This window comes from Odontesthes bonariensis, chromosome 11 (genome assembly GCF_027942865.1).
Source record: "Odontesthes bonariensis isolate fOdoBon6 chromosome 11, fOdoBon6.hap1, whole genome shotgun sequence".
Lineage (NCBI taxonomy): Eukaryota > Metazoa > Chordata > Actinopteri > Atheriniformes > Atherinopsidae > Odontesthes > Odontesthes bonariensis.
In genome coordinates, this window is record NC_134516.1 from 22777493 (window position 1) to 22804578 (window position 27086).

The window sequence follows — 27086 nt, forward strand, 5'->3', positions numbered from 1 at the left end:
ACTCATGTTAAAGTGCCTGACTTCATACAAGAAAGGCATGATTCTTTTCATTCTGTCACATGTGCTGTCAGGCACAAAACTGTAGCTCTGAGTCGTGCAACATCTTTTATCTCCCTCCTACAAAAAACACTCTCTTTCTCATTAGCACCCACTTGTCCCCCAGTGTTTTCTCTCCCTGGTTTGTGGAGTGCTGATCTTTCTTCCAGGGGCTGAGTGATAAAGGCCCCGCAGAGTAAACAAGGCATGGAGAAAGGCCTCTTGTCTTTTTATTATAGTGTCCTAATGCAGCACTAATTCCTAATGTGAAGACACCTTGAGAGGAGTGGGGGCATTCTGGAGTCTAAAATAAGCCACTTTACATGCACGGATACACACAAAAGTAGATCTGTATCACTTTTTCCCCTGAAAACTCTTAAAAAGATAAGCTGTAACATATTCATTGAAGTTTTTTGTGTATTTGGAATCCAATTGTCTGCACAACATTTCAGGTATTGTGTTGCTGCCTGGAAAATATGTGTAGTGAGCCGCCTCTGTGTGTATCTCTCTAGTCTCCAGACTGAAAGGCAGGGTTGGGGGTTTTGGAGGGAACGGGGTGGCGAAGGTCACTTTGATGTGACTATAAAGACACACAGCAGGCCAGTGGAAAGAGATGAAAGAGACAGAGCAGAAGTAAAATAGATCCTGGTGGAAAAGCAAAAGAAGAGGAGATGTGTTCTCCCTTTTAGTCTGCAACATACGGAGGATAATGATACTGTGTCATAAACAACAGGTGACCGGGGAATAGAGCAGGCATCTTGCAATTAAAGTGAGCAAACAAATTTTTTTGAACCAAGCTGACAACAGCTATGTAGTAGATCCACAGCAAGCACAGCCATCTTGCATGTGCAAGGCTCATATCTGATTCAAAAACAGCAATTTATTTAGCAGGTTAGTAAATCACCCTTCATTAAATTTGGAATCTGGCAAAGCTGATCAACCACTGTGACTTGAATGATTCATAAATCCTGCTTTATCTAAAGATGTTTTGGAGATGGCACTATTTCCAGAGGAAATTTGTCTTGATAGCCAACATATGCTTAATTCCAGCATGTTTATCTTAGTATCTTAATCCTTTTAGTGTAAGCATAAATAACATTGAATCTGTTTATATTTACAACGTGTTTCTAAGGATTGCCTGCAGCTAGGATATCTCACCTTCTGTGCTTGATGCAATGGCCTGCCCCCATTAGGCTGAAATGTGTACTGCAAATGAATAATCCTGTGCTCAACCGTGGTTTTGTCTCTCATTTGAATGGAAGCAAAATGTCAGGTTTAGAATATCAAATATTACAACAGTATCGGAGAAAAAAAAATCCCAAATACAAGATTTAGAAATTGTATGCTTCTGAGGGTGTTTCCCTAAGCGCAAAGACCTGTGCATCTCTGCACAGCTTTACTTTTTCAGTTTCTTCTCTGTCAGGCGTGAATGCAGCTTCTTGCCGCAGCTGAAAGTGTTTTGATGATGGTGCTGTTTCTGCTGTTGAAGGTAGCACAGAGGTGCACACGTACACACAGGCAGGGAGGAGGTGGAGCGGTAAGACAGCAGACAGACACCAGATGTTCCCATACGGCCCAAGAAGTCTGCCAGCACAGCAGAGATGTTTGTAAGCAGTTCAGTAGGTTGAAGTATGGGTTTATGCATAGTTCTTACCCTGGCCAAGGCATGCCCACAGCTTGGGTGGCCCGTCAGGAATTTGATGGTGGAAGTGAGTTTAGGAATTGCAGAAGATGATGAGAGAGGTTTGTGATCAGTGCCTCGTGTTGAAGAAGGAAGCTCCTGCTCACTGGAGGAATTAGAATAGGAATACTTGGAATTATCAAAGGTTAGATTGAGATGTGTGTGTGTATTTGTGTGTCTGTGTGCATGTAGATGAACTAGGAAGATAAGGATGAGTTGAATTTTTAATGATCCCTGGGGGAAATTGGGTCACTGCAGCAGCAAAGAACAGCATGAAGATAAAAATACAGCAAATAGATAATTTTGAAGATTAAACATGAAGTAGGCTTCATTTTAATACAGAAATCCATCAATATACCCTATCCTCTTTCTTACCTATGCATTGTATGTCAATGTTCTTTATGTGTGAGTTCCCTTATCTGTGCATTCCCAAATTGTGATGGTATTCCAATGAATACCAAAGGGACCAAAAAACTCCCATTTGGCCCTTTACTCATGATGTACTCACAATGGCTCTAGCCCCTCCCACACATACACACACGCTGAAGTCGCTGATAGGGTCAAATCAAGGCTATCTCAAGCTTATCTCCCACCATTTCATCTATGGCCGTGACTGTCGGTGATGAAGAAGGTTGCTGAGATCACTCAATCAAAAAAAAAAAAGTGGGAAAAAAAGCTTGACTTTCCCCCTCGAATCTACAGACAGCTGACTGGCAAAGCACACTGGTGGGTGAGGGGGTGAGGGAGCGCTGGGGGTGTTGAGAGAGAAGAGGAGGTTTAGTAGAGTGTGTTTGTGTGATGGAGACGGGGGAGAAAAAGAAAAAGAGAGGGAGAGTTATCAGTCATGCTGTCAGTCTCCGGGGCAAGTTGTGATAAGAGAGGCAGTATGGCAGTGGCTGGTATCTGCCTCTACCGCTCTGTCTCTCACTCTTACTTGCGCACACACATATAACGGGGGAGAAAGACCCTGTTGTGTTCCCCTCTACCACCCATGAGTGAACACAGCACAGGTGTGCTGGGGTGAGGAGTTGGACTGTATGGCAGCCATTTGTCGACTGTATTCTGTGGCAGCGAGATGACAGAGAATACAGATGGTAAGACCTGGGGAAAATGACTCCAGAAAAAAAGGGATTCACATATAGCAGCTGTGGGTCAAGTGTTTGATTTCCCTGCTGTGGTGCTTAAACAGCCAGTGACTCTGAGACATGCCTGCCACATGTCTGCAAGGGTATTAGTTTAATTTTAGTGTGAGTGCTATTTCATTTGCACAAAGCAGCTCACGACAGAATTACTGGCATTTCTAAGTTGTAAGAACAGCAGTTTAAATATGGACAGAAATTTGTGCAAATGAACCAGATCTTTTATAATCTCGATACTTTCAATTTAAAAAAAAAAAGAAGAAAATTTAACAGAAAAGACTTTCTAAGAGGCTGCACGGTGGTGTGGTGGTTAGCACCGTCGCCTCACAGCAAGAAGGTTCCAGGTTCAACACCCAGCTGGGGCCTTTCTGTGTGGAGTTTGCATGTTCTCCCCGTGTATGCGTGGGTTCTCTCCGGGTACTCCGGCTTCCTCCCACTGTCCAGAAAATCATGCATGTTAGGTTGATTGGTATCTCTAAATTGTCCTTAGGAGTGAGTGTGAGCGTGCATGGTTGTTTGTCTCGTATGTCTCTATGTGGCCCTGCGATGGACTGGCGGCCTGTCCAGGGTGTACCCCGCCTCTCGCCCATTGACTGCTGGGATAGGCTCCAGCCCACCCGCGACCCGATCGACGGATTCAGCGGTATAGATAATGGATGGATGGATGGATGGACTTTCTAAGAAACATTACAGACACAAAATACAGCATGGATAGTCCACTGGTTGGTCTTCTAAAAGTTAGACTTGGAGAATGTAGAAGATTTCAGTTTCATGTCAGGAGTCAGCAGCAGGGCTTCCACTACGCCATTATTATTATTTTTTTTAATTTAGAAACGTATGACTATGACAAGGTGAATGGAAATACAAACATTTAAATCAGAGATGTAAGAAATTAAGTAATGCTTCAAGATGAACTCTCTGATTTTCTCTTGTACATGTTCACTGCATTTGTTGTTGTGTTTTTTGTTGTTTTTTGTTGCACCCCCCCCCCCCCCCCCCCCCCCCCCCCCAATAAGGTTCCAGTTAGGACAACTACTTCTACTGAATTACAACAACTGGTGACATCACATTTTTACCACTTTTCAAAAGATGGCTCCACTAATGAACAGAAACCCGACAATTACCGGTGTGTTTGGAACAGTTTTCCCTCAGTCCTTTGTTTGAGCTGTCGGTTGTGGGCTTCTTGTCACCTCAAACTCAGTTTTATCATCCCTTTGACACATTCAGTGACTCCATATCCAGAAGCAGCCCCCAAGCAGGATAGAACCTCCAACATTTTTTGTATTGTAGCTATGATGATCTTTTCCTTATATTCTTCATTTCATCACTTATTAATAATCAAATACACAGCTTACCCAAAGAGTTTTGCTTTGGTTTAATCTCTCCATAAGGTATTATCCCAGAACAACTGTAACTTATTTATAAAGATTATTCTTGCCTATTTCCACCTTCACACTCAAAGATCTACTGTCAAACATGTGAAAGGACTGAAACCGCAGATCCAAATTGCTCCAGGTCAGCCTGAAGCTCTTTAGATGTCCTGTGTGATTTTTTTTTTTTTTCCTGTATTCTGCACCAGTCCACAGACTTCTCGCATTAAGTATCTTCATGGCGCCACATCCTGAAAATATCCTCAAAAATGAATCATTGTGAAACATCTTGATATCATTACAAACTGTTGAAAAGGGGATTTCGAAAAATTGATTGTCTTCCTTCGGAGTTGATATATTATTTTTGCAAGGAACCTCTCTAAATCCCTCTCATTGTAATTCTTAAAGACTTTGGCCATTGTGTTAAAAAATATTGTTGTATTGATAGAATTATACTGTGTTCTTAAGATGTATTGATTTTACAAAATTGGTGTCTTCAGATTTACTTCTAAAGATCTGAGGAATTTAGTGCTTTCAAAACTGGTCATTCTGACCAGCACTGGTTCTCTCTTGGTATTCTTTTGTAAATGTACTTTCATATAAATAGATTTTGTTTATCGTCATGTAGTGATGGCGAGCATGGCTAAATGTGTATCACCTACAGGAACTCTTTTGTCATTAAATACACATCTTGATCGACTTCATCTCTGGTAAGTGTGGTGCAGCAGAAACTAATGCCTGAAACCAACAAATAGAGAATGGCAGTGCATGTGTGTGTGTATATATATATATATATATATATATATATATATATACAGCCAGGAGTTGTTTATATCAAAACTGCATTGTGCTGTATGTCCCCTTGTGCTATGAATACAAACATTTTCCACCCTCAACATTTCCTCTATGTCTCTCACACAGGTTGGCCTCCATTAGCAATATGTTGGCCCAATATTTGGGGGGTTGAAAGCTGATGGTGGGGGTAGAGATGTTGACAAATGGGAGAGGAGAGTATCAAATGACCCTTGGGGACTGGGAGGGGAAACAGAACAGAAAGTGACCCAGTGTTGCTTGAAGGTTTTATACAGCCTATGTCCTCTCTCCATCTCTCTTTATCTCGGTGAAAGGGTCACAGCGGGGTTAAGCAAAGATCACTTTCACTCATCAAAAAGCGTTTAATCAGCGCTCTCTCGTCAGATAACACACACACACACTCACACAAACACCACACAAGGCGCAAAAGGGAAAAAAATAATCTCAAAAGTATAATCAAGTCGACAATACAGCATGTGGAAGAAGGTTTGTTCTAGTGTGGACCCCTGCCCAGAGGCCCAGATTAACCAATCAGATTCATGTCTGACAGCCGCCGCACCCTCGGGTGAGAGGCGGGCTTGAAAATGACTGACAAGCTGTAAGAAAGCTGCAAGCTGATGGCATCTAGTCAACCTGGGGGGGGGGGGGCAGCGGGAGATGACAGTTCACTGAGGTGACAGACAGACGGTGACATACAGACCTGACACACAACCTTCTGTCAAGGGCATAAGGGGCTATTGTTGACAATGTTTACATCTCACAACTATCGAGATCGAGATAGAACAAAAAAAAGACGATGTTTTTACCAACTGTGTTAACACACCAGTATATATTTCTGATACTAGTACTGCTGAATTCAATTCAGTTCAAAGTGGACGCACCTACAGCTGTAACGATGAAAATTACTCTCAGAAGATTTTCATGCATTGCCTCAAGAAGTTTCTCATGTATCCTGACCTTTAGGAATGCACCTAGCAGTTCCAAATAAAGATGCCAGCAAGGCTACATGCAGTCATTATACAGCTGGGCCTCAGCCGGTCCGTTACATTACAAGGTAATACAAGCCATAGGCAGGGCACATGGGCTGGACGCTGGAGAGGCCTTTCTCAGCAGATTATTTTGGGCTCACTACTGTGTCATTACACGGCCTCCAAGCTCTGTATTTAGGCCTGCTGATTGCAGGGCTGAGATTGGGCAGGGCTGAGGTGGGCTCTCCCCCTAGTGGGTTGAGGGCTTTGACATTGGCTTGGTTGTTTGATGTGTTTTTGTGGTGAAAGGCAGCCATGTGCCTGCTTGCTGTGTAGCCACCCCCTCCCCAGTATCACTATACTCCCCTTTTTTTAGTTTGATTTATTTTTTTATTCCTCATCTGCCCCTTCTGAGCCTCTAAAACAGCCCCAGGAGAAGTTGCGCTCCCTGGTTTACCATGACAATATGTTTTTATCTCTGTCTTATCTGTGGAGGAGTTCATATCTGTGGCATCTTTTTGACGAGGGGGTGCGTGAGTATGTGAGGGAGAGACAGAGGGAAAGCGTGGGGCGCGTGCACGTGCGCCCTACCTCCCCCCCATAATCGGTGAGCGACGGGAGGAGGCGGAGCCCGGGCGCCGTGACTGTAACGCGATAGCTGCTCGGCTCAAAAGAGCGATCACTCTCTCACACACACACACACTCTACACACACCTCGCAGTCGCAGGAGACAAGCTGGTGGCGAAGCGGAGGCTTGTACGGTGCTGCAGCAGCAGGGAGAAACACAGAGCAGAGAGGAGCGGTGCTGCAGGAGGTGACAGGACAGGAACGGTCTTTTTGAGAGCTAAAAGTGCATTACTTTCATGCGTTATCCTGCTACTTTTGTGCCTCATTAAAAAAGCAGCTTCACTTGGATTGAGGTTTACGGGAAAGCTGCTGGACTTCAGCTGGCTGCTCCAGCAGGAAAAGAAACCCTCGTGTGCGCAAAGTACGCGGCGACGGAAAGAGACATACGGGGACAGGGGAGCCACTGTCGGAACTTGACGCACCGTGGAGCCGCTGTCCAGATAGCTGCGAGGTGCTCACATTATTGATCAAGGAGTTTTTCTCATCACTATTTTTTTGGATGAGGTTTAGCGGCATCTCTTCTCTAAATGGACAGACTTCAAAGGGCTGCGCTAATAGAATTTTATGAATTTTCTAAATGACATGTAGTTACCCAATTTCCCCCTACCAATGGTTTGATAAACATCGTGGGATTTCTTTTCTTTTTATTAAAGTGGTTTAGTTTTCACTGCTCCCCGCTGGTTTCGTTCCGTAAGCGGATGTGGATTTTTTTGAGGAACCGAAGCGTTTAGATCTTACAAGGTGGAAACATCAGACACTTGAAGCTCTTCACAAGTTTTTGCCTCCTCCAAGATGGATCTTGTGTCATCGTTGATTGGATTTTTAATGGCTTTGTGTCATCTGGCATTGACAGTCAAAGGAGAGGAGGGTGAGTTTTAGTTGGGTTACTTCTTGATTTTGACGCACGCATGGTCTGTCCTTCCCAAAACATGCCAAACGAAAAACGACATTTCCAATTCAAATAAGCTCCCGTTTCTTCTAAAAATGACAGCCGAATGACTCTTCTCATCCTTGGAAATACAGTTATTTCACCTATTCAACAGTACATTTGACAGATTTATGTGTAATGTGTTTCAAATTATTTTAAGAGACGTGCTTGGCTTGGTTTCGTGTGATTCACACGTCCTCGCGCATTCGTTTTCGCTAAATTTATTAAATGTAGGAGGCAGTGAGAAGGGCTTTGTTTCCCGTATGAAGGCGTTTCGTATATAAACAGAATGCGCTTGTGTCATCATAATCATAGAAGCTGCTGACTTTTAGTTGGTGACTAATTCAAGCCAGTTGAGCTTGTTTATACTGAGGAACTTTGATGGGATCATGAAACAGAAAATCTGAAACAGTTGTCCCAGCCCATATGAAACCAGCAGCTCGCTGGGCTGTGAATAAGCTGATGTTATAGCTTTTGAAATTTAAAGTGGGCTGTAACCCGCTATTCTACACGTTCGCTTGTGTCCAAGAAGCCGTGCGTAAAAGCTACCGTCATTTTTGGATTTGACTATTGCGGTCAGTTTCTTCAGTAACCACCACGAGTGTCTCTCTCGATAGCTTCGCGTGCTACTACAGGCTGCCGTGGACTGTGAGACCAAGAGCTCACCGCCACTGTCGTGCGCTCTCAACAATCAAATAACAATGAGTAAGTAGGTTAGAGTTCTTAAGCAGGGATCTTGCTGGAAAGTCGCCTAAAGTCACGACACTATGCCGTACCTTAGCCAAATGACTCCTCGTGTTCAAGGAGAGCAAACTTTAGACATGTTACATCTGCCATGTTTATATATAAACCTAAATAAACGTGGCTTTCACATCTCGCGTAGAAACGATCAAATAGTGTCGCTGCTAACAGGAGTAGAAGGAGCAGGTTTGGATCGAGCGGACTGTATTCGGGGGATCACCGCGCCGAGAACTGACGCCACCAGTGGGATGACACATGACCCGCGCTCACTGATCCATGTCTACAATCTGGGTTGCATGAGCGATGGGCTGTAAACACAGTTTTACAGTTTCGCTGTTTGCCAACACGGAGCACGCATTTAGGCGCTTTCTTTAGCGCAAAAAGGAAAAACGACATTTGTGTCTGTGTGTATTTTTTTTATAAATCTGGCTAATTCACATATGTTGCCTCATGCCTATGTGTGAAATTTACGATTATTGTAAACTAGTGCATAGTTTACATATGAATATAATTACATTCGGCTGATGTAGTTCATTTTCACGGGGAAAATGTGGGGTGAGGAGCTGTTCGTGATCCCATGATGAGTCTTGTTGTGTCTTTACAACACCACCCGCTGGTGTAACCAACCTCAACTCACATCCTCTTTTTTGTTTTGGTTCCTATTTTTTCGCAAATAGGACAGTTATTTAAACCATTCTTCTGAATGTGCATGTGTTGGCTGCTCTTGTACTCACTGATCATAGACAGATGTGGGCCTCTTGGCAGTCATCATGCAAGCAAGAAGCTAGATCCCCCCCACTCTCTCCTGCCAAGACACTGCACCACATGTCCATGCCTCCACGCTCCCCTCAAGAGCCGCATTACACACAGATGCCAGAGGGAAGAGAGAGTGACTGAGAGCTGAACGGAAACACGGGAGGGAAATAAAGAGGGTGCTGAAGGGACAGAGATAGAGAGAGACAGTGGCCGCAAAGAAGTCGCACAAAGTCGGGATGAGTGAGCATGCCATCCACCAGGCAACAACAAGGGAGAGGAAGACTTGGAGAGGAGATTGGGGGGATTTTGCCTCAAACGGAGTGAGAGAAGAGGGCAACATCAAAGCATTACAGGGGTCAGAGAGTTAAAATGGTACTGGATGCAGGGAGCAGATCTCATTAAGGGTAACCAGGTGACACTATCATCTGGGGTGACACAGCTAATGCGGGGTAAAAATCACAGCCAGAGCTCCACAGGGAGGCCAAAGATGAAAGAGGTGAAGTCTGTCTACCGCACACTCTGTTACGAAATGATATTCTCATGAAAGTTAAGCACACTGGAGTCACATCAAAAGTTTGTACTTTCCAAAGAGTTCCTGCTTTTGATGGTAGACTCTGTGTGGGTTGTAGCAACTTGATATATTTACAATAGCAAAGGGGTTCTTTTAAAATGTTTTGGAACAAACTTATGTCAGGCATCTGTATATGGTCTCAAGGTAGTCGTTTGGTGCTGCAAAAAAAATTGCTGGCTCGGTGGCTGTTTGCTGGTGGTATCCTCACAGAGTAGAAAAGAGCCATTATGTTTCAAAGCCTGCTTCTATCTGAAGCAGAGAGACTTTCTCTCCACTTGTACTGTAATCACAATAGTTTGACTCAGTGACATGTACATTAATTACTCCCCACCATAAGCATTAATATTCAAGCCATTAAGCAGCTCATTTGCAAGTTTATTGAGTGGGTGGTTGTGCATTCTCTATGGTATCAATTTCTTCCACAGTTGGATTTCTATTTATTTAATCATTTCCTCTCCAAATCTTTTGGCTCTTGAGCAAATTTTTTCTCACCTTTATTGACCTTATATCTTCTCCTGGGTAGCCCAGCTCTCAATTCTTTGCATTTCTCTGTGTCTTAATTCACCCAGCCTCAGAGGTATCAGCTGCGAAAACAAGGTCACCTATTAGCATTCATAGTCGAAGACAAACTGAGCAGCCCGTTCAATACCAGTCAGGTATGAGAGTCTCAGGCTCACGCAAAGCCCTGGAACAGCCTGCCACACTTGGGGTGAAATTAAAAACAAGACCTCCATAAATAAAACAAAGCTTGCTCTTTCAGTCTGTCGCATTAGCCGCATAGGGGGGTCTTAACTGGTGCTCAGGGATGGGTTTAGATGGGCCTGGAGGGGGTTAGCATTGTCAGGGGGCAAAGTATTTTAAATGTCCTTTTGGCTTATTCCAAAGCAGGGTTAAAGAAGGCACAGTCTTGGTGTGAATTTGTTGATAGAACAGCTTTTGAGAGAAGCGAGAATCGCACAAAAGAGGAATTTTGTAAGCAGTCAGTTCCGCTGAAAGGTAACACTCGGTATGGTGGGGGGTAGAGGGTGGCAACAAATCACCAAGATTCCTGCAGCAAAGCTCAATTCTTCACCGTTTTACCTCGCTGATTACTGCTCTGCTGTTTCCACACCAGACAGGGAAGGCTTATGTGAAAAGTGCTTTGGCGGTGCAGGTTTGACTTTGCCACACGGGGATAAGGGAGTGCATCTAGGGACATGGAGACATGATACTGTAGTCAGGTAGTGGTTAGGATTAGGCCTACACCATTAACCCTCCTGCAGGCACGAGTAACCATCTGTTTACCCGATTGATCCATTGAAACATTGATCATGATGGCCAGCTCTGTGCATTTAGCTGATTAGCATGGGACACTTATCCTGTTAGGGAGGGAGGAGTTCAGAGGGAGCAAGAAAGAGGAGACACAGAGGGGAAAAGAGGATTTGGGGATTTTATCTGCTTTTCATGTGGCTTTTGTTAGTTCTTAAGAAATCCTCCTTTAAACACATTTAGAACTGTTTAACAAAAAGCTTTTGTATCTCTGTGTTGCATTCCAAGGCTGATCATTGCTCTTGTGCCTTTTGTTCCAATTTAATTAATTCCTTTAGATTGTAAATTGACTTATTTGCGAAACTAATTTATATGGAATTACATGGAAAATATGAACATTTCTTGACCAATAGTTTCGATATGTAAATTAGTCGGTGTGTACTTTCAATCAGGGATATTTTTTACACTTTTAGCTAACAAGCAAGGGTACAATTTTTGCTGCAGATATGCAGCCAGGCTGCATTTTCAATTCATCAGTTTTTATAGTTTAGGTTTACACTCTACATTAAACTGGGTCTGATCCCTATCTGGCATATTTCAGACGGGAGAAGAAAGGAGGTAGAAAATGAATATATTTGCTGTTTATGCTGTTTCTGAGTAAAAGCTAAATTGAGTTCTGAGTTTGACTTATTTACTTATTTATTTGTTTTCTGTTTCACCCACAGTGCCCATAAATAAAACAGACCGAAACAAAGAATAATGCTTCATCGAGCACACCGATAAACTATTTTTTAAGAGACAGAACGAAACGGAAAAAAACAAAAGTTTTCAGCAAACATTTTGTTGTGTTTTCTTTCATGTTGGACTTTATGTTTCGTTGTGTTTTTTTGTTTCTGAAACGCGTTCTTTTCTGTAATTCCTTTAGAGTGTTTTTTAATTTTTTCTATTTCATTGTTTTTATGCAATGTGTTTTTAAATTTGATTGTTTTTGTCCAGCGTTGTTGTGTTAGCACCTTGCTCATAAGTACATCCAACAAGTGTCGTTAGCAGTAGAATTACTTGGAGAAAACTTTTAATTCAGCATAGTAATAGTTTGGAAACATATATGATGATATATTTTTTTACTCCAAAGCCTGTCATCCTGAATCAGTGTGGAGGTGAATCGTTTCCTTTCCCTCATCCTTCCACTTCCTCGTCTACTTCTCTTTCGGCCCAGCCCACTGTGGAATGACTGAGATTAAAAACAGCCAGACAGTCAACCCCAACTCTTTGACTGAATGGATGAGTGCTGCCCACTCTCCCCTCATATTCCCTCACTCTGGGTGATAGCACTTTTTAATTAAGGTGGTGGTGGTGGGGTGTCATGGGAAGGGCACAAGACACTAGGAATGATGGAGGGATTTATCAGCGCCTCTCCCCACACTCGCAGCTTATCCCAGAGTGTGACGCCATGCTTCCCCGATAAGGCAGCTAATAGAAATGAGAGCATGGATGTGCACTTCCACACACATCGGAGGATGGGAGCTAAGACATGCAGACATATGCACATTTTCTCAGATAATGAAGATAAAGGCGCTCACAGCTGGTACAAAGACATCTCTGAGTTTGACTTGATTGGGAGTGACTAATATGTGCACACACACATTAAGAGTGTGATTTCACTTATTTAATTGATACAATCGCTGCTAAGAATAGATTGTGCCTGCTTTAAAAGGCAAATATATACATTAATAGTATTTTTTGCTGGATTTCAATTCTTATTGTGTCCACACAGTACGCTTCTGCAAACACACCCTTGCATTCAGTATACACACACACTCACACAGTGGTGTCATTGTTCCTGTGTAATAGGGTTGTGGTCCCTGCATGGAGGGGACATATGCAGCACTTGCGCATGTGTGTGTGCAAGTGTGTAGACAGATGGGCTTCTCTACAAGAAGAGACAGTGTAATTCATGAAACTCTCTGGCAGCTCCTGAGTGCTTCCCCTCTGTTAGTCAGCCAACACCACAAGTTCTGCTCCCACCGAAAACACGACACACTCTAGCACACACTCATACATATCTTTTATACTCATTGGTCGAGAAAAAAAGGAGAAAACGCTCACATGATACCGGCAGCTCTTTTAGCGTAGATTTGTTTCGTTGCTGCATCGCCACACATGCATGCTGCCAGTACGTGTGTGTGTGTGAGCTGACTGACTGATAGAGGTTTCCCAGTGGGGTCAGTGTCTACTGGGAGCCGCTGGATCGCAGGCATGTCTTAATGAGGCACGTTGTGCTCTCCGCACACACGTTGCATCTTTCTCCCTGTATTCCTCACTCTCTGTATTTCCCCTTCCTCATCACCTTTTTCTCTACACGCCTGTCACTCATCCCCACCATCCTTCTCTCTTTCCACCTATGAGCTCGCACCCGCCCAGCCTACCACCCTCATCCTCCACCCCTTCCGATCAATCTCCCCCCCTTCCCTCGCCTCTATCCTCAGTCTTTTCGGCCCATCCTTACTCATCTCCCTCTCCTCTCATCTGCGCTTTCATTCTCTTTCCCTTCCTCCTCTATTTTTCTCCCAACCGTAATCCCTTTCTCTCCAGCTCTCCTCTCCCCTCCACCCGACTCTTCATCCTCCTCGGAGGCCATTGAATGGGCAGCTCAGGGGAAAAGTGTTGAGGCTGCAGGATTTCTCCCCAAAGGGCTTAATCTGCCGAGTCTCCGCCGATAGCCTCCTGCACACCGTTCCCTCCATAGGCTTCTCAACAATGACTGTCTGTCTGCTCAGTCACAGCAGATAAAGAGATGTCTGTGTGTGTGTGGCTTTCTGTCTGTCTCAGTCATTCTTTTCCATCCCTACTATCTTTTTGAACATATCCAGTTAGCTATTTTTTCCATCTCTGCTGGCCCTTGTGATTGACAGGCCCTCAAAGAGGTGCACGTGCGTGGGCGGCCGTTTGAACATGCAGCAGCAGCAGTGTGGGTGGGTGTGTGTTTATGCATGCGTGTGAGTGCCATCCTGTGTGCGTTGTAGCTCAACTTGCATGCCTGTTGTATATTTCTGCGATAGATTGTATGCGTATCTGTGGGTGGATGAAGTCACGCACTGGCAGCTGTGAGTGGCTGATGTGAGCGTGGGCGTTGCTCCTCTCCGGTAACAAAATAAGGAAGCCATCGCAGTTCTATCAAATGTCAGAGAATCTTAAGTGTGCCTTTTAAGCACAATAGGCGGTGGAAATGTCAACACTTGAAGGGTCTATTACACTTCAAGCCTTTGGTGCTTTGTTTTTTTTTTTTGTTGTTTTTTTTCCGCTTCCTCTATTGAAGCTTTCACAGAAATTTTGAAAGAAAAAAGAAAAAATATCAACCCATATATGTCAAGAAGAGAGTCAATGCAGTGGCTGGGTGGTTAAGTCTAACGGTAGGTATTGCATTTTTAATGGAACTACAGCATAAGATTCAGTTTGTGGCAGGCTTCCTTCCCCCCGTGTAATGTTTTCTTTTTCTGGCCATCAAACACCAGCTACAATATTGTGGAGGCTCTTTGAGTTCAATATAAAGTTCATTACATTTAGTGATCCCACTGGAGCATTAGCAAACACATGCACACATATCCATGCTGTCATATACAGCGAGCTGAACCACCCCCTGCTGTTGTCATGGAGAATATGTTTAGCTCAATCTATAACAATAAAATGCAATAAAAGAACCACTGTGCGTGATGCAGAGTACATGTGGCATCTTATCGTATGTGTGCATACAGAATACCCGTATTCTTCTTTTTATGTGTACATGTGAGTTTGTGTTTTGTGTGTTTGTGAGAGATAACGCAAAGCGCAAGAGCTGCTGTAGCCGTCAGGGTGTGAGTAGAGAATGGGGGCTTTGTTGTAGTGTTAGCTTCTCATTACAGAGTCGGGGTGACCCTCAGCACCCCGCTAGACAGGCCGTCTGTGTGTCACTTCCTGTCTAAGCCTGCTGAGCGATGCTATTGGCAGGCTATTGTTCCTGGGAGAGCGTGATAGGATCAGGGAATGTGTCCTAATGTTTGCAGATTGGCTTGCCGGAGCAACAATTACACTTGGAGGAACGCTCCCAATGGGGAGAAACGGGGAGATAAGAGCCTGGGTGTGGAAGAGGGTGAAAAAAGGCTCTGTGTGTTTCCCCCGCTTGTGTGCATGTGTGTGCTCACCAAATGCACAATAATGATCTTTTATTGTTTTAATAGCTTACCCATGTGGTCCCGCTCTCATTGAGAATCCACAATAGAGAAGTTTTTCCAATTTTCCCCGAACTGACAGCCTAAATTGCTTTCTTTGTTTTAGAGTTCATTTGTTGCTCATCACATCTTCATATAGAGAAACAAGTTAAATGAAGGAGCGCCGCCCTGAGCTGCAGTTCCACAGAGTGCACATTTACATTTACAGGGGATTTATTTTGTCTTATAGCTGCCGTGCGAATGACAGAATGTAGATGCGCTTCAAAAATCTCTGTGTTTTGTCTTTAATACACTGAATAACTGCCCTCCTTCCTTCTGTTTTTGTCCACACCACAATGCAGATTGCGGAGGCGTCTTTGATGCCACCATGGCCGGTTACATCACTTCCCCTGGTTATCCTCTGGAGTACCCCCCTCACCAGAACTGCCACTGGACCATCACAGCGCCCGAGCCCTCGCAGCGCATCTCCCTCAACTTCAACCCTCACTTTGAGATCGAGAGGCTCGACTGCAAGTAAGATCAGACATGAAGCCATGTTAGAACTCCGAAGTCCACTTTTCTGTTTGTTTATCAGACTATGGTAGACTTCCCAGACAACATTCCTTTGTGTATAATTATTCTGGCTGGATGATGATTTTTGTTTATGTATTGGTTAGCATGCTGCAAAAGCATTTGTTTCTCAAATAAGTAATCTCCTTTGAAGCATAAAATTATAATTTGCTGGTGGTGGTTTAGCTTGATCCCAAGTTGTTGAAATATTTCCATGTTTTTCATCACAACAGGTCAGTTGCGAAGGAAAGTTTAATAATAAGCTTTCTACTTTGCTTCCACACCATTGCACTTATCTCATTCTGGATGCTGTTGAGCACAACCCCTCTCTTTTAGCTTTGGCCTTTTGAAGGCCTCTTCAGGCCAGTTACCAGGTTAAATTCCTTGCTCGAGGGCACGGGAGATGCAACAGTAAACCTCAGCATTTTAGAGAGAAGGAAATGTTGCTCATTTCTTTTTCCACATCACATGGTTTTCAGTCTGTTTGGTGCAAATAGGCAAGAATTATTCAAACAGATCCATAATTAGTACATGTGTTCATTTCCTATGTTCATTTGACGATGAACGCCAACAAGTTTGTTGTGTGGCTGCTGATATCTTTGTTTAAATATGTTATATACAGAAAAGTAGATTTTTTTTCTTTTTAAAGCTATCTGACATCATCAAGATTGCAAATATGCAACCCCCTGCTTCTGATAATCAAATGCCAATTTATATTTTAAATCTGTATGTTTGAATTTAGGAATGCAGTTCAGTGGGGGAAGGATCTCAAACAGGATTAAAGAGAAGAGTCGTGGTGGATTTTGACTGGGTGGTCAAAGCAGAGAAAGAGGATAAACAGGGAGGGGTTGAAAAAGTAGAAGGCGGCCCTGAGACCCAGCTGTTTTATCTGAATATAACTGCGCTGGTCAGTTTCCTTTCTCAGCGACATGAATAAGCCAAATCATATGGTTTTCTATTGTTTTTGACCTCAAAGGAAGGAGAAATAAGTCCCAGTCTCCTTTGTTTAATCCAGTTTTATACAATGAGGTCAGGGAAAATGTTTCATATCTGCCCATTTTGACGCAATTTAGTCTTTAAAATAAACAAAGACAAGATTTCACAAACCTATTACGTTTTTTCCTATCACCACCGTTTATTTCTCTGTTCCTCCTCCCAGCCCCTCACTTTCCTCTGTATATCCAAGAATTAATAATCCCAGATGGGTGTTGCTGCATTGTTCACTGAAGAAAAATGTTACTTTCATGAGTGCATCAATAGCTGCTCTGGTAAAAGGGTTTTGTAATGATTGTCAGCTCTTTTCACACAGTTGTGTCACGTTGCAGCAGTGAACTGGAAATGTTATTTTGATGTCTCTGCCCTTTGTGTCTCTGGGCTTTGTGGCTTTTTTTGTCAAAGACTAGATGGTGCACAATTATCTCTTTTGCAATATGTTACTCAGCTTTAACACCAGCGTCACAGTGTAAACGCCACGGCACAGTGGACTAGAGGCTGTGAGAGGAACGGCTCAGCTGTTGATAAGCAGTGTGTCAAGCAGCTTCTCACAGCCCAAGGCATGCAGGGAGGGAGGAGGAAGTTTAAAGAAACTTAAAAATGCTCCCTCTTTTTTTCTCTTCTCCACAGACAGTTTTATTGGGATAGTTTTTCTTTATTTTTTTTCTTTTTACACTTGCCTGGAGGGATGGATGCCTCTGCCTACCCTCTAACACACACTCCCACGCAGGCTGTGTGCATGTGTGTGTTTCAGGGAGACATAGTGAGTGTGGGTGGGCATCACCATGTGAGTAACTCTGCAAGCATGTTAATTTGTAAGATTAGCTTCTCTGTTCACCTCTTCTCCTCCATCCATCAAACCATCTAGCCTCTGATAAGCCCCATTTTATAGGCCCATTAGACAAACAAGGAATCACACCAATATTTATATATGCATGACCTTTAACACTAATGTTCTGCATGGGAGAAGCATTTCCCTTTGAGAAACTGAAATAGCTGCAAGAATAAGTGGGGGAAAAAGCAAAGCACTACAGCTCGATATTCTTGCTGCCTCCATGCTGTGGTATGCTTTTTACCTGAATTGATCCAAACCCTGCAGCGCTGTTACAGGTTGCAGCCTCTTTTTTTTTTGCCTATATTATTAGTCTTGTCAGTGTGAGGAAATGAGATGAGAGCAGACTTTTGCATGTTTTCACGGTCTTTTTATGTCGTTGGGGGCAAGGAGAGTCAGAGAGGTGCAGAGGTGGAGGTCTCAGTTTCTCGGTCGGGGCTGAAAATCTGTGTGACAGCCGGGATTAGAGAGAGCAAACCAGAGTTACCTGAAAATGGGAGACTTATGTGGTGTAGACTGCTGATTATGGAAGGAAAAAAAACACAGACGACAGCATGGTCAAAAAGATAGAAAATTAACATGCGTTTTCTGGTGGATACGCTTAGAAACACATTCACACACACACACACACACTTAAGGATACAACCTGTCAGTGTAAAAGTGCTCATCGGCCATCACACCCCCTCCCTGGGCACTTTAAACCTTCATAAAAGCAAGAAAAGTGCTTGGTCAGCCCAGGCAAAGGCTCTGAACTCTGGCTAATATCCCCAGCCAGCTGGTGATTTTCCCTCAGCGGGTTCAAGCAGTCAGCACTCGGACGTAGCCAAACCGCGGCTCTACTGCAGCAATCAAATCGGCAGCCTTGTGCAGGCGCTTCATGTCTGAGGTGGCACTTTAATTCAGGATTTCATTTCAGGGGGAGTACGGCCATGTGCCAAATAGCTCTTACCTCCAGGCTGCCAGCCGATTGATGCGAACTAAATGTAATAAAGGCTAGATGAAATATCAGGCCCATATCTCTAATGCAATCTGCCATCACTGAGCCCCAGGATGCTACCTAGTGATATACCAGGAGCTGCTGAGGAAGGGAGAAGGAGAGGCTCGAGGTGGAGACGATTCTCCCTCCTTCTCTTTATTTTTCCTGTTTCTTTCCAACCTCTTTTCTCTTTCGCTTCATTTTCCTCCTCTCCTTTGTTGTTTTTATTTTTCATCCTACCTCTATGTAGCCCGGGGAGGATCCGTTTTAATTTTACACGCTCAAATTAAACACTGTAACTCGCAGAATCACAAAGACACATGCACACACGCACTCATCCAAGAAGATCAATTTCTCCCACCTTGGAGGCTTTTATTTTCTCACTTTTATTTGGTTATTTGTTATTGAACTCAGCCTGAGGTGGGAAGATTTTATGATATAATGTTATAACTTCACAGACAGACATGCAGGCACAAACACACACAGAGAGCTGCAAATCCCCTTGGTCTGTGGCATGCCTGCTTAGAGTGAGAGGTGTCACCAACACATAACTCTTGTTTGCATGAGTGTGTGTGAGTTTCTGTGTGTGATATCACCCTCTTACTTATACTCAAGGGGAGTAGAGAGGTGTGGGATCAATGTCTGTATTCCACTTGTAATGTGAAATCTATAGATGATCTGCAATAGCCAGAAGGAAAGATAGTAAAGAAGAAAAGGAGTAGTATGATTAAGAATGGTTCAGGGTGAAATGAGAGACAGATGAGTTCCCATAGGTCATGACTAAAGGGAGTTGTTCAGGATCTGATCAGTCAATATGTGGCGCTCAGCCTACGTTTAGGTCAAGATCATGGTCGTCAGTGTCCAGCAGTCACTGCAGCTGCAGCACAGAATGATGATTAAATAAGTGTGTGGAACAAGTTGTATATTTAAATACATGCTGTGATCAATTGCTCTTGTCCACCACAAGAAATACAGAGAGCTGTACGGGAGCGGCATGATTAGTCCAGCCTGTTGCAGCTGCAGCGCTGTCGTCTCAATGTGAACTTCATCAGCTGTGAGAGGTTGGTCTGAATGTGTGGATGAACGGCTGAAGAATCCAAGAAAAGTTTTATCACACTTATATGTTGCTCGAGCTCAATTAAAATGCATCCAGCAGGGCAGCAGGGGTCACGGCGCCGGCACCGACGGCCGTTACAGTCTGATGTTTCAGATCGATGCCGCTTTAGATGGTCTGGGGCTGAGCCTAGACCGTCTGTGGTCAGCGGTTTGGCCCCAGTCATCTGTAAATATGAATGTGTGATGGACAGCAGAGGAAGGCAGTGAAGCATGAGGAGATGAGGAAGAGAAGTGCTATTTGTTTTGGGGCAAGATTGAAGATGGCAGGCCCTGCAGATCTGCTGGGTTTTGCTCGCAGTGTCTAGTTAATATTTCAGAGGCACTTACGGTTTATTAGAGTCCCCTTTGAGGGTGGAAGGAGAGGGTGGTGGAGTGTGTGCTTCGATATGTGAAAATCTGGGTGTGTGTCGACCCTGCGCTCTCTGCCTTACTTAAATCTCGCTTCTGTAAATCATCAACAGGGAAATGAAAGAAGTGACAGATGACTCCTTATTGTTTTCCAGATTAGGATTTTTGTCTGTTTCTCCACTCCAAGAGTGGAAAATGGAAGGGGGGAAACACACAGAGCAGCAGAGAGGAAAATCAACTCAGCTGAAAGCCCCAAGTGTCTGAGCACAGCCAAGTTTGCTTTACTCATATTCAAGAACAGCTGTTGCTCTCTTATCTGCATAAACAAAATCAATTTGACAACCATAACAACAAATTTAAGTTAATCTTTTTTTTGTCATTTTAAAGTTTCCACTGAATGCTTTATGCATTTATTAAGCCTTTTTATATGAGAGTAAATTAAACATAATATCCCAAGCTAGATCTTTAGCAGACAGGTATTTAGAGGAGAGGTCCTTTGCTGATTTCACTGGAGATAAAAGAAGGTAACAGCTGGAGGGGTTATATTAAATATGTTTAAATATATAGCTGTAACTGTTCACTATAGTCAGATGACCCAACTGACTGTTTTTTTTTATTGCATGGAGAATGACCCCTAGCAGAGCCAATAAGGCCCCCAAAGCTGGCTTAGACATGTAAAAATATGCATCCATACAGTGTGTACTCGCTGCATTTATGTTTGGCTGTATTTAGGTGCTGCTGCCTGCAGGAAATGTCCCTGGTCGCCGGCAAACAGCAAAGGTGTGAAAGGCAATTAGTTGCTTTGACGCAGGGGCGGAGTGATATATGAGAGAAGAGGAAGAGAGGACATGTCTGGACCAGTGCAGAATTACTGGCCCTTGAGGGTTTTTAGTTTCCTTAACCCCTCTCCCTCTGTTCCAGCTATTCCCTAAAGGGGAAACTGGGGAGGGTGAAACTGCTGCCTTATTATGGCTCCCTAAACAGGGGCTGGTCATGCAGACCCAGACAGACTGCCAGACAGACTGCGAATGGAGGGTGTCAGACAGATAGAAAGGCGGAGTTTGGTCAAAACAACCCCCTAATGGAATCTGGATGTGCATAGGGGCTGTCTGCTCATATATGTGAGTGCTAATGTTAATACGTGTCTTCGTGGGTGCGAGTCTGCGAGTGCGCATGTGCAAGTGATTTGTGTGCAATGTCCTGGAATGCGTTCAAGTGTGTGTTTGAGAGAGGCAGACAGTGGGCTCTCACACGTAAGGCCCTCATACATGTATTCATCAGAGCCTGGGGAGAGGCTGAGCGAACAGGTCAATAATCACATCTGAGGAACACTCACTCACTGACGCTAATCCACGACAGGAGAGAGGGAGACAGAAAGAAGGATAGAGACCCACTCCAAAATCAATTAAAACCTAATTAGGCTCTCAGCTCTTTCACGGGCCTTTTATCCTCAGTGTTGGTGATACGGCACTGAGTGTATTTGTGCACGACTGTGTTTGCCTATATCTCCATGTGTGTGTACATGTCTGTCTTGGACGTGTGAGTTTGTTGGCACATTTTCGAATGTGTGTATTCCATAAGTGTGTGTCGGTTACAGCCCTAAGCAGGTGCTCTCAGGGATGCAGTGGCTCTCCAGACTCACTGTGGGGGCTTGGCACTAAAGCCTTTACGATCGCCTCTGTAATGCAGGATTACAAGCAAGACATGCATAATACTATTGGACGACAGCTTCTTTACTCACTTGCATGAGTGCTGTTCGCGCTCAACCATCAAACGCTGGAGGAACAAACAAAAAAGACTGAAACCCATCACCTCACAAAAAAAGCACCCATATGTTTGTTACATTTGAGCACAGGTAAATGACCTTACTTTCCGCCAGTGCCATACTAAATTATACCTCCAGAAAGTTAACTGACTGCCAAAAAACAGACAATGAGAAGAATTTCACCCCGCAGAAACAAAGATAACCCTATTTGTAGTCCTTACCTATTCTCCTTGTGTTTAAAACTCCTAGCTTTTGCTTAAAAAAGCCTCTGTAAAACCAGGACTCATTTGCCATGGGTTTATCCTCAAAGTTTTTCCAAGACTGCTTCATCACAGGTGCCTAATCTGAACCATGATCTAATTAAGCTGAATTTATCCATCTGTTTCCTTAGATGCTTGTGTGGCGCTAGTGTGACATTACAGGCTTATTGAAACCATTTCTTGCTTTGATCCTAATCTGTACATATGCCACTCTGACCCACATGACCCAGATTAATGTGGTGGGATTATCCCTTGATCAGCAGTCTTAGCTTGAATGCTCAGCATAGGAATCAATACGCTGAGAAGTAAGATGGCTAAAAAAGAGGCTTAGTGACTCTACTTAATCTAGGTTTTATTTCAAGCTGGCAGTACCAAAGCCGTCTTAGTACTTAGATGCCACAAACAGCCATAGCCTTGAGCTGACTGGTATGTCTCAGTGTTTATACTTATCATTTTATAGCTGCAGCGAGAAAAAGGTGTTTTCTTGTTTCAAACATTAGTAGGATGCTGAGTTAAAAACTAAGAGACGTCTGTGATGCTTTTTCCCCACCAAACAGCCCATCACGCTAATTAGTGAGACAACAGCGATCCTGTTGTTATTTGACAGCTTCTTCACATGAACTAATTCAGACGTGTGTATTTTCCATGTCTGTTTGTTTGGTGGGGCATCCTCGGTGTAGTCGCAGCGCTCCTGCAGCGATGCAGTCAGCTACACGGGAAGCACAACATGTGGCCGCGAGAGACACTCGTCGAGAGAAACGGGGATAATATTGTGAAGCCCGAAATTACGAAGAAATTATCCACTGCTGTGAAACGTAAAAAAAGACATCAACACGCTTATTTTGTGGCAAATTGTAGACACGTAGCACCATAACAAACACCTGCTTTAGAAAAAAAGAAGAGATAGAAAAGTGAAGACTACTCTTGAGTTTGACAGCGTGTGTCAGAAGAGCACCATCGGTCAAACAAACTGTTGGGAAACTTGCTTTAAACAGTACTTCAGCACCAGGCTATCAACAAACACAAATTAAAGAGACTTCCACATCGTCAAGTATTGTCCCAACCAAAAATTATCGTTGCTAAAACCTGCTGTTACCAAGCATGAGATGATCCCATCTAAATCACATCAACAAAGCTATGGTATCATTTATATTTATTTAAGTTATGCATAGAACAACCGTCTCTTACAGTAGATACAGTAGGTTATTGTAGAGCAATTTCCTTTATGTCGTCTGAATGAAGAAGTGGAAAAATTTCCAGCAAATTGCTTTGCAACATGGAAAGGTCATTTGAATTTTCTAAAAGGGTGTAAAAAGCACTTAAACATACAGATTTACTGCACTTTCTTACAGACATACCAACCAGCGTAAACATTTGTTGTTGATTATCATTTATTATATGGGCAGAATAAAGAATAATGTTTGTTTATGTAGTGTTACCCCTGCAAAAAAAAAAAAAATTCTAAACTTTTCCATGACAACACCCCCCCCCCCCCATCATCCAAAAAAAAAAAAATGAAACATCAACCACAACTGTGTGTTGCCTCGATCTGTCTATACCATGTTACATCAGATGAATGACCCACTAGGCTATGAGCTAATTCTGGATCAGCCAGGTGGACTCCCCCCTTTGTCTTTCTCACACACACTTAAACAGACACACACACACACACTGACCTGACAGTCAAGAATTTGCTTTTATCATTCAGGGTCAGTTGAGTTGTCAAAGGTCAATAATGAGCTGAAAGAGCAAGTATGTGGAAGCTAATAAAAATTGAGTGTTCACCTTTATTTATCCTGAATTTGCTCTCTAATCCCCACCTCGCTCCCGATGTTGCGGACGTCGTCACCTTTCATCAACCAACCCTCACCTCTTTATTTTTTCATGAGCCTCTCTGTCTGTTTTTACACGTCTTATTAATGAATCCATCCAGCTGTCTGTTTGTCTGCATCTTCACCCCCGGAAAAAGCAGACTGTCGCTCAGATATGTTCTGTTTGAAATACAGCCCTCCCTCCATTTTTCGTTCCTGTGATCCAATATTCAGTAATTTGGGGATTGTTCGCCCCAAGCTGTCATCAAAGAGATCAGAGTGTGTCGTCCCAGGCAAAACTGGGTCAGAGGAGCTACATTTATTGAATGCATCTGAGGGCAGACAACACAAGTCTGTGCCAGATGTATTTATTTGTGTTTTCGTGCTGTGTTGCACTCCTAAACACTTTGCGTGGACACTTGTATCCTGAGGCTGAACTCTGAAGGTCCACACCTGTCTGGTTTTTATTAGCTTAGCTGCTTGCATAACCCCATAACTATCTATGTTTATCCCCTCTGTTCTTCTTTCTTTTTTCTCTATTCCTGCAGTAAACTGAATACTAGGCTCACTGGGAACACTCTTCTCATAAGGAATTTTTTTAATTTTTTTTAAAGGAAATATCTTCATGCAAGAAGAAATGATGTGTCCTTCATCTTTGTTTTTGTGAATCAGATATGACTTCATAGAGATTCGTGATGGGACCTCCAATACGGCTGATGTTCTGGGTCGACACTGCAGCAACATCGCCCCCGCACCAATCGTTTCATCTGGACCCTCGCTCCAGATCAGATTTGTTTCCGACTATGCCCATCAGGGGGCGGGCTTCTCTCTGCGCTACGAGATCTTCAGAACAGGTGAGGAGACTTCAATGGGAGCATTAAATGAGAGAGTGAATGCTATCCAGAATCATACAGTCATAAAATCAATTAAGAACAAAACACAACACAAAAAGTTGCACAATCTTTCAGTGATTTATTATTTGTTCCCACTTCAGTCGGGGATTCCCTTTGATTTAGACATCGAAAAGTATTTAAAGATTGCCGTGGGAAACACGTTTCAGACAATTCTCTGCATTCTGATCCAATATGAGGCTCTGTTGCACATTAATTCTGGAGTTAATGATTTTGTCTTTGCGCTACCTCTCTGCCCCTGTGTTAATGGCCCAAAACCTGTAATCACTCACCCCAGCACTCTCACAGCAATTTCCATCCGCAGAGGCAGCCTGGCATGTAAACAAACTTATAAAGTGAGAGAAGGCAAAACTACTGAAGTACCATTATGTCGCCAGAGAGCATGATTAGGAATGCCTGTTTTATTGGAGCAGGATCCACTTCCTCTTGGGAGAGGAGGAGGGGTGGTTGTGGGAGGTTGTGGTGGGATGATGGAAAGAGCTCCAAGGCAACTCGGAGTTGGCTTTAAGGTTAAAGGTTTATGGGTAGAGGCTGAAGCGAGGAGATTGATGGGGATGAGTTTGTGCCGAAATGGAATTTTTTTTAAAGTTGGCAAAGTGCATGGGGTGAAGTGCACTTTGCAGGCAAGGTTGGAGTATATTTGTTTTGGTGCGTGGGTTGTGTGTGTGTGTGTGTGTGCGTAGTCGTTGCAGTAGAAGTAGAGGAGGTGAAATGGTCCACTGGCGCTTCGGGCAGCAAGATTTATGTTCAAGTTACCAGCTGATTGCCTCTACAACAGTTGCAACATTTTAGGTTGCACCTCGATAATTTAATATTGGTTTTAAAAAACAGAAATTAATGGTAAAAGTGATGAAACTGAGACCCACTGCAGAAAAAAGACGGAAATAAGCATTCCTCTTATCACGGGTTATCACCTCCTACCTTAGGAAAAATATCTCTTGTTTGTGTCAAACGAATATGACCCAGATTTGACGATCAGCTCCGTTACCAAGGCCACCAGCTCGAACCCTGACAATGTAATAGCATAGATTGGATCCATCTCACACACAGACACACACAGACGGATTGAAGGCTGGTGGAAGAGGGATGCGGTTGCCATAGCTTTAATAAGATCTTGGTATAAATTCGGGGGGGGTGTAAGAGGTTGTGTCACTGTGCGAACGCATGTAGGTGTGTGCTGCCTGCGTGTGTGGGCGGTTCCACTCAGCCTGTTGTGTGAGATTCAGTGTGTGTGTGAGGATGTGGAATGATAGATGCACATGTTGTGTTTGTGTGTGAGAGACAGATAAAAAAGCAGAGAGACAGGCACAGTGGGAAAATGATTGGGGTGAAGGGAGCCAGACTGACAAAGAATGAGTAAGTCAGAGAACGAAAATGTATTCAGGATGCCTGATTGAGGCCAACTGTTAATTACGGCTCTTCCACTGCCTGCATGCTCTCTCATCATAGCTGTTTGTCTTACTGTGGCAGGCCCAGGTCAGGGGTTTCCACTGAGCAGCTTACAACTTCTGACGGGTGCACAGAGATCCTGGCTGAGATTAGTTTATTTACCCTCGAACGAGTAATTTCATAACCATTATGTCAAAGGATTTTGATTGGTGCACTTTCATTTGGATGAACGTTACTTCTACTGATGTGCGGTATTTTGGTTCTTTAAAAGTCAACACGTGTGTACAGTGAGAGGGTTGTGTTTATGGGTCTGTATGTGTTTTTAAAGGGTGCGTCCAGAGATAAATATCTGAGCACACAGCTGGGAGATGTGTGTGTGTCTGTTCAGCTTCCTTCCCATGTTAAACAGACAGCCCAGGCTAGCATCACCACGCTGCGTCTAGAAGTCAGACTGTGTGTGTCTAGTTTTTACTGTGTGTGTGTGTGTGTGTGTGTGTGTGGTGTTCCCTGTATTATGAACTAATGATAGTGGGGCTTGTTTTTGTTTTGTTCATTCAACCCTGTTACATAAGCAATGACTGTAACTACTCCAGGGGATTTTGAGTTGGACAAGCTATCTGTTTATGTTGAGGTGTACGAACACATGTGTGAAAGTGTGTGTGCATGTGTAAAGGGGATACAGTGCAGTTAAAGCTAATTACTTCCAGCAAGGAGGATCAGGAGTCGACCTATGACACTGTATCTACCCTGGATGGCGCGCCGCCCATCAGTGTGTCTCCTGAGGGGAGCCAGGGTGGGTGCCCCAAAACAACATCCTCTCGTCTATCTCCCCAAACCGCCCTAAGACACACACACACAGTACATGTTTGCCTTAATGCTGCTGTACAGTGAAAGTGCACACACTGCCCCCTCCCCCTTATTGTTGTGGCCTACTTTGGTCCTACTCATGCATGCTTAACCCTTTATCCTTCCCAGACTAACAGCCCCGACCCGCCCCCCCCCCACCTCCACCCCACTCGCCCCTCAGACATTTTAACATACACACGGTCACGT

At 43.7% G+C, this 27086-nt stretch overlaps 1 protein-coding gene across 2 annotated transcripts in view; it reads left to right on the forward strand.

The window, feature by feature from the left end:
• Nucleotides 1-6698: 6698 nt before the first annotated feature.
• The window catches only part of nrp2a (neuropilin 2a), a 57698-nt gene continuing 37310 nt past the window's right edge, over nt 6699-27086 (forward strand). For both annotated transcript variants that reach the window (XM_075477939.1, XM_075477940.1), the window contains exons 1-3: nt 6699-7502; nt 15425-15596; nt 24406-24587. In XM_075477939.1, coding sequence (XP_075334054.1) covers nt 7427-7502; nt 15425-15596; nt 24406-24587 — 430 coding nt within the window. In that variant the 5' untranslated portion in view covers nt 6699-7426. The remainder of the gene's footprint in view (nt 7503-15424; nt 15597-24405; nt 24588-27086) is intronic.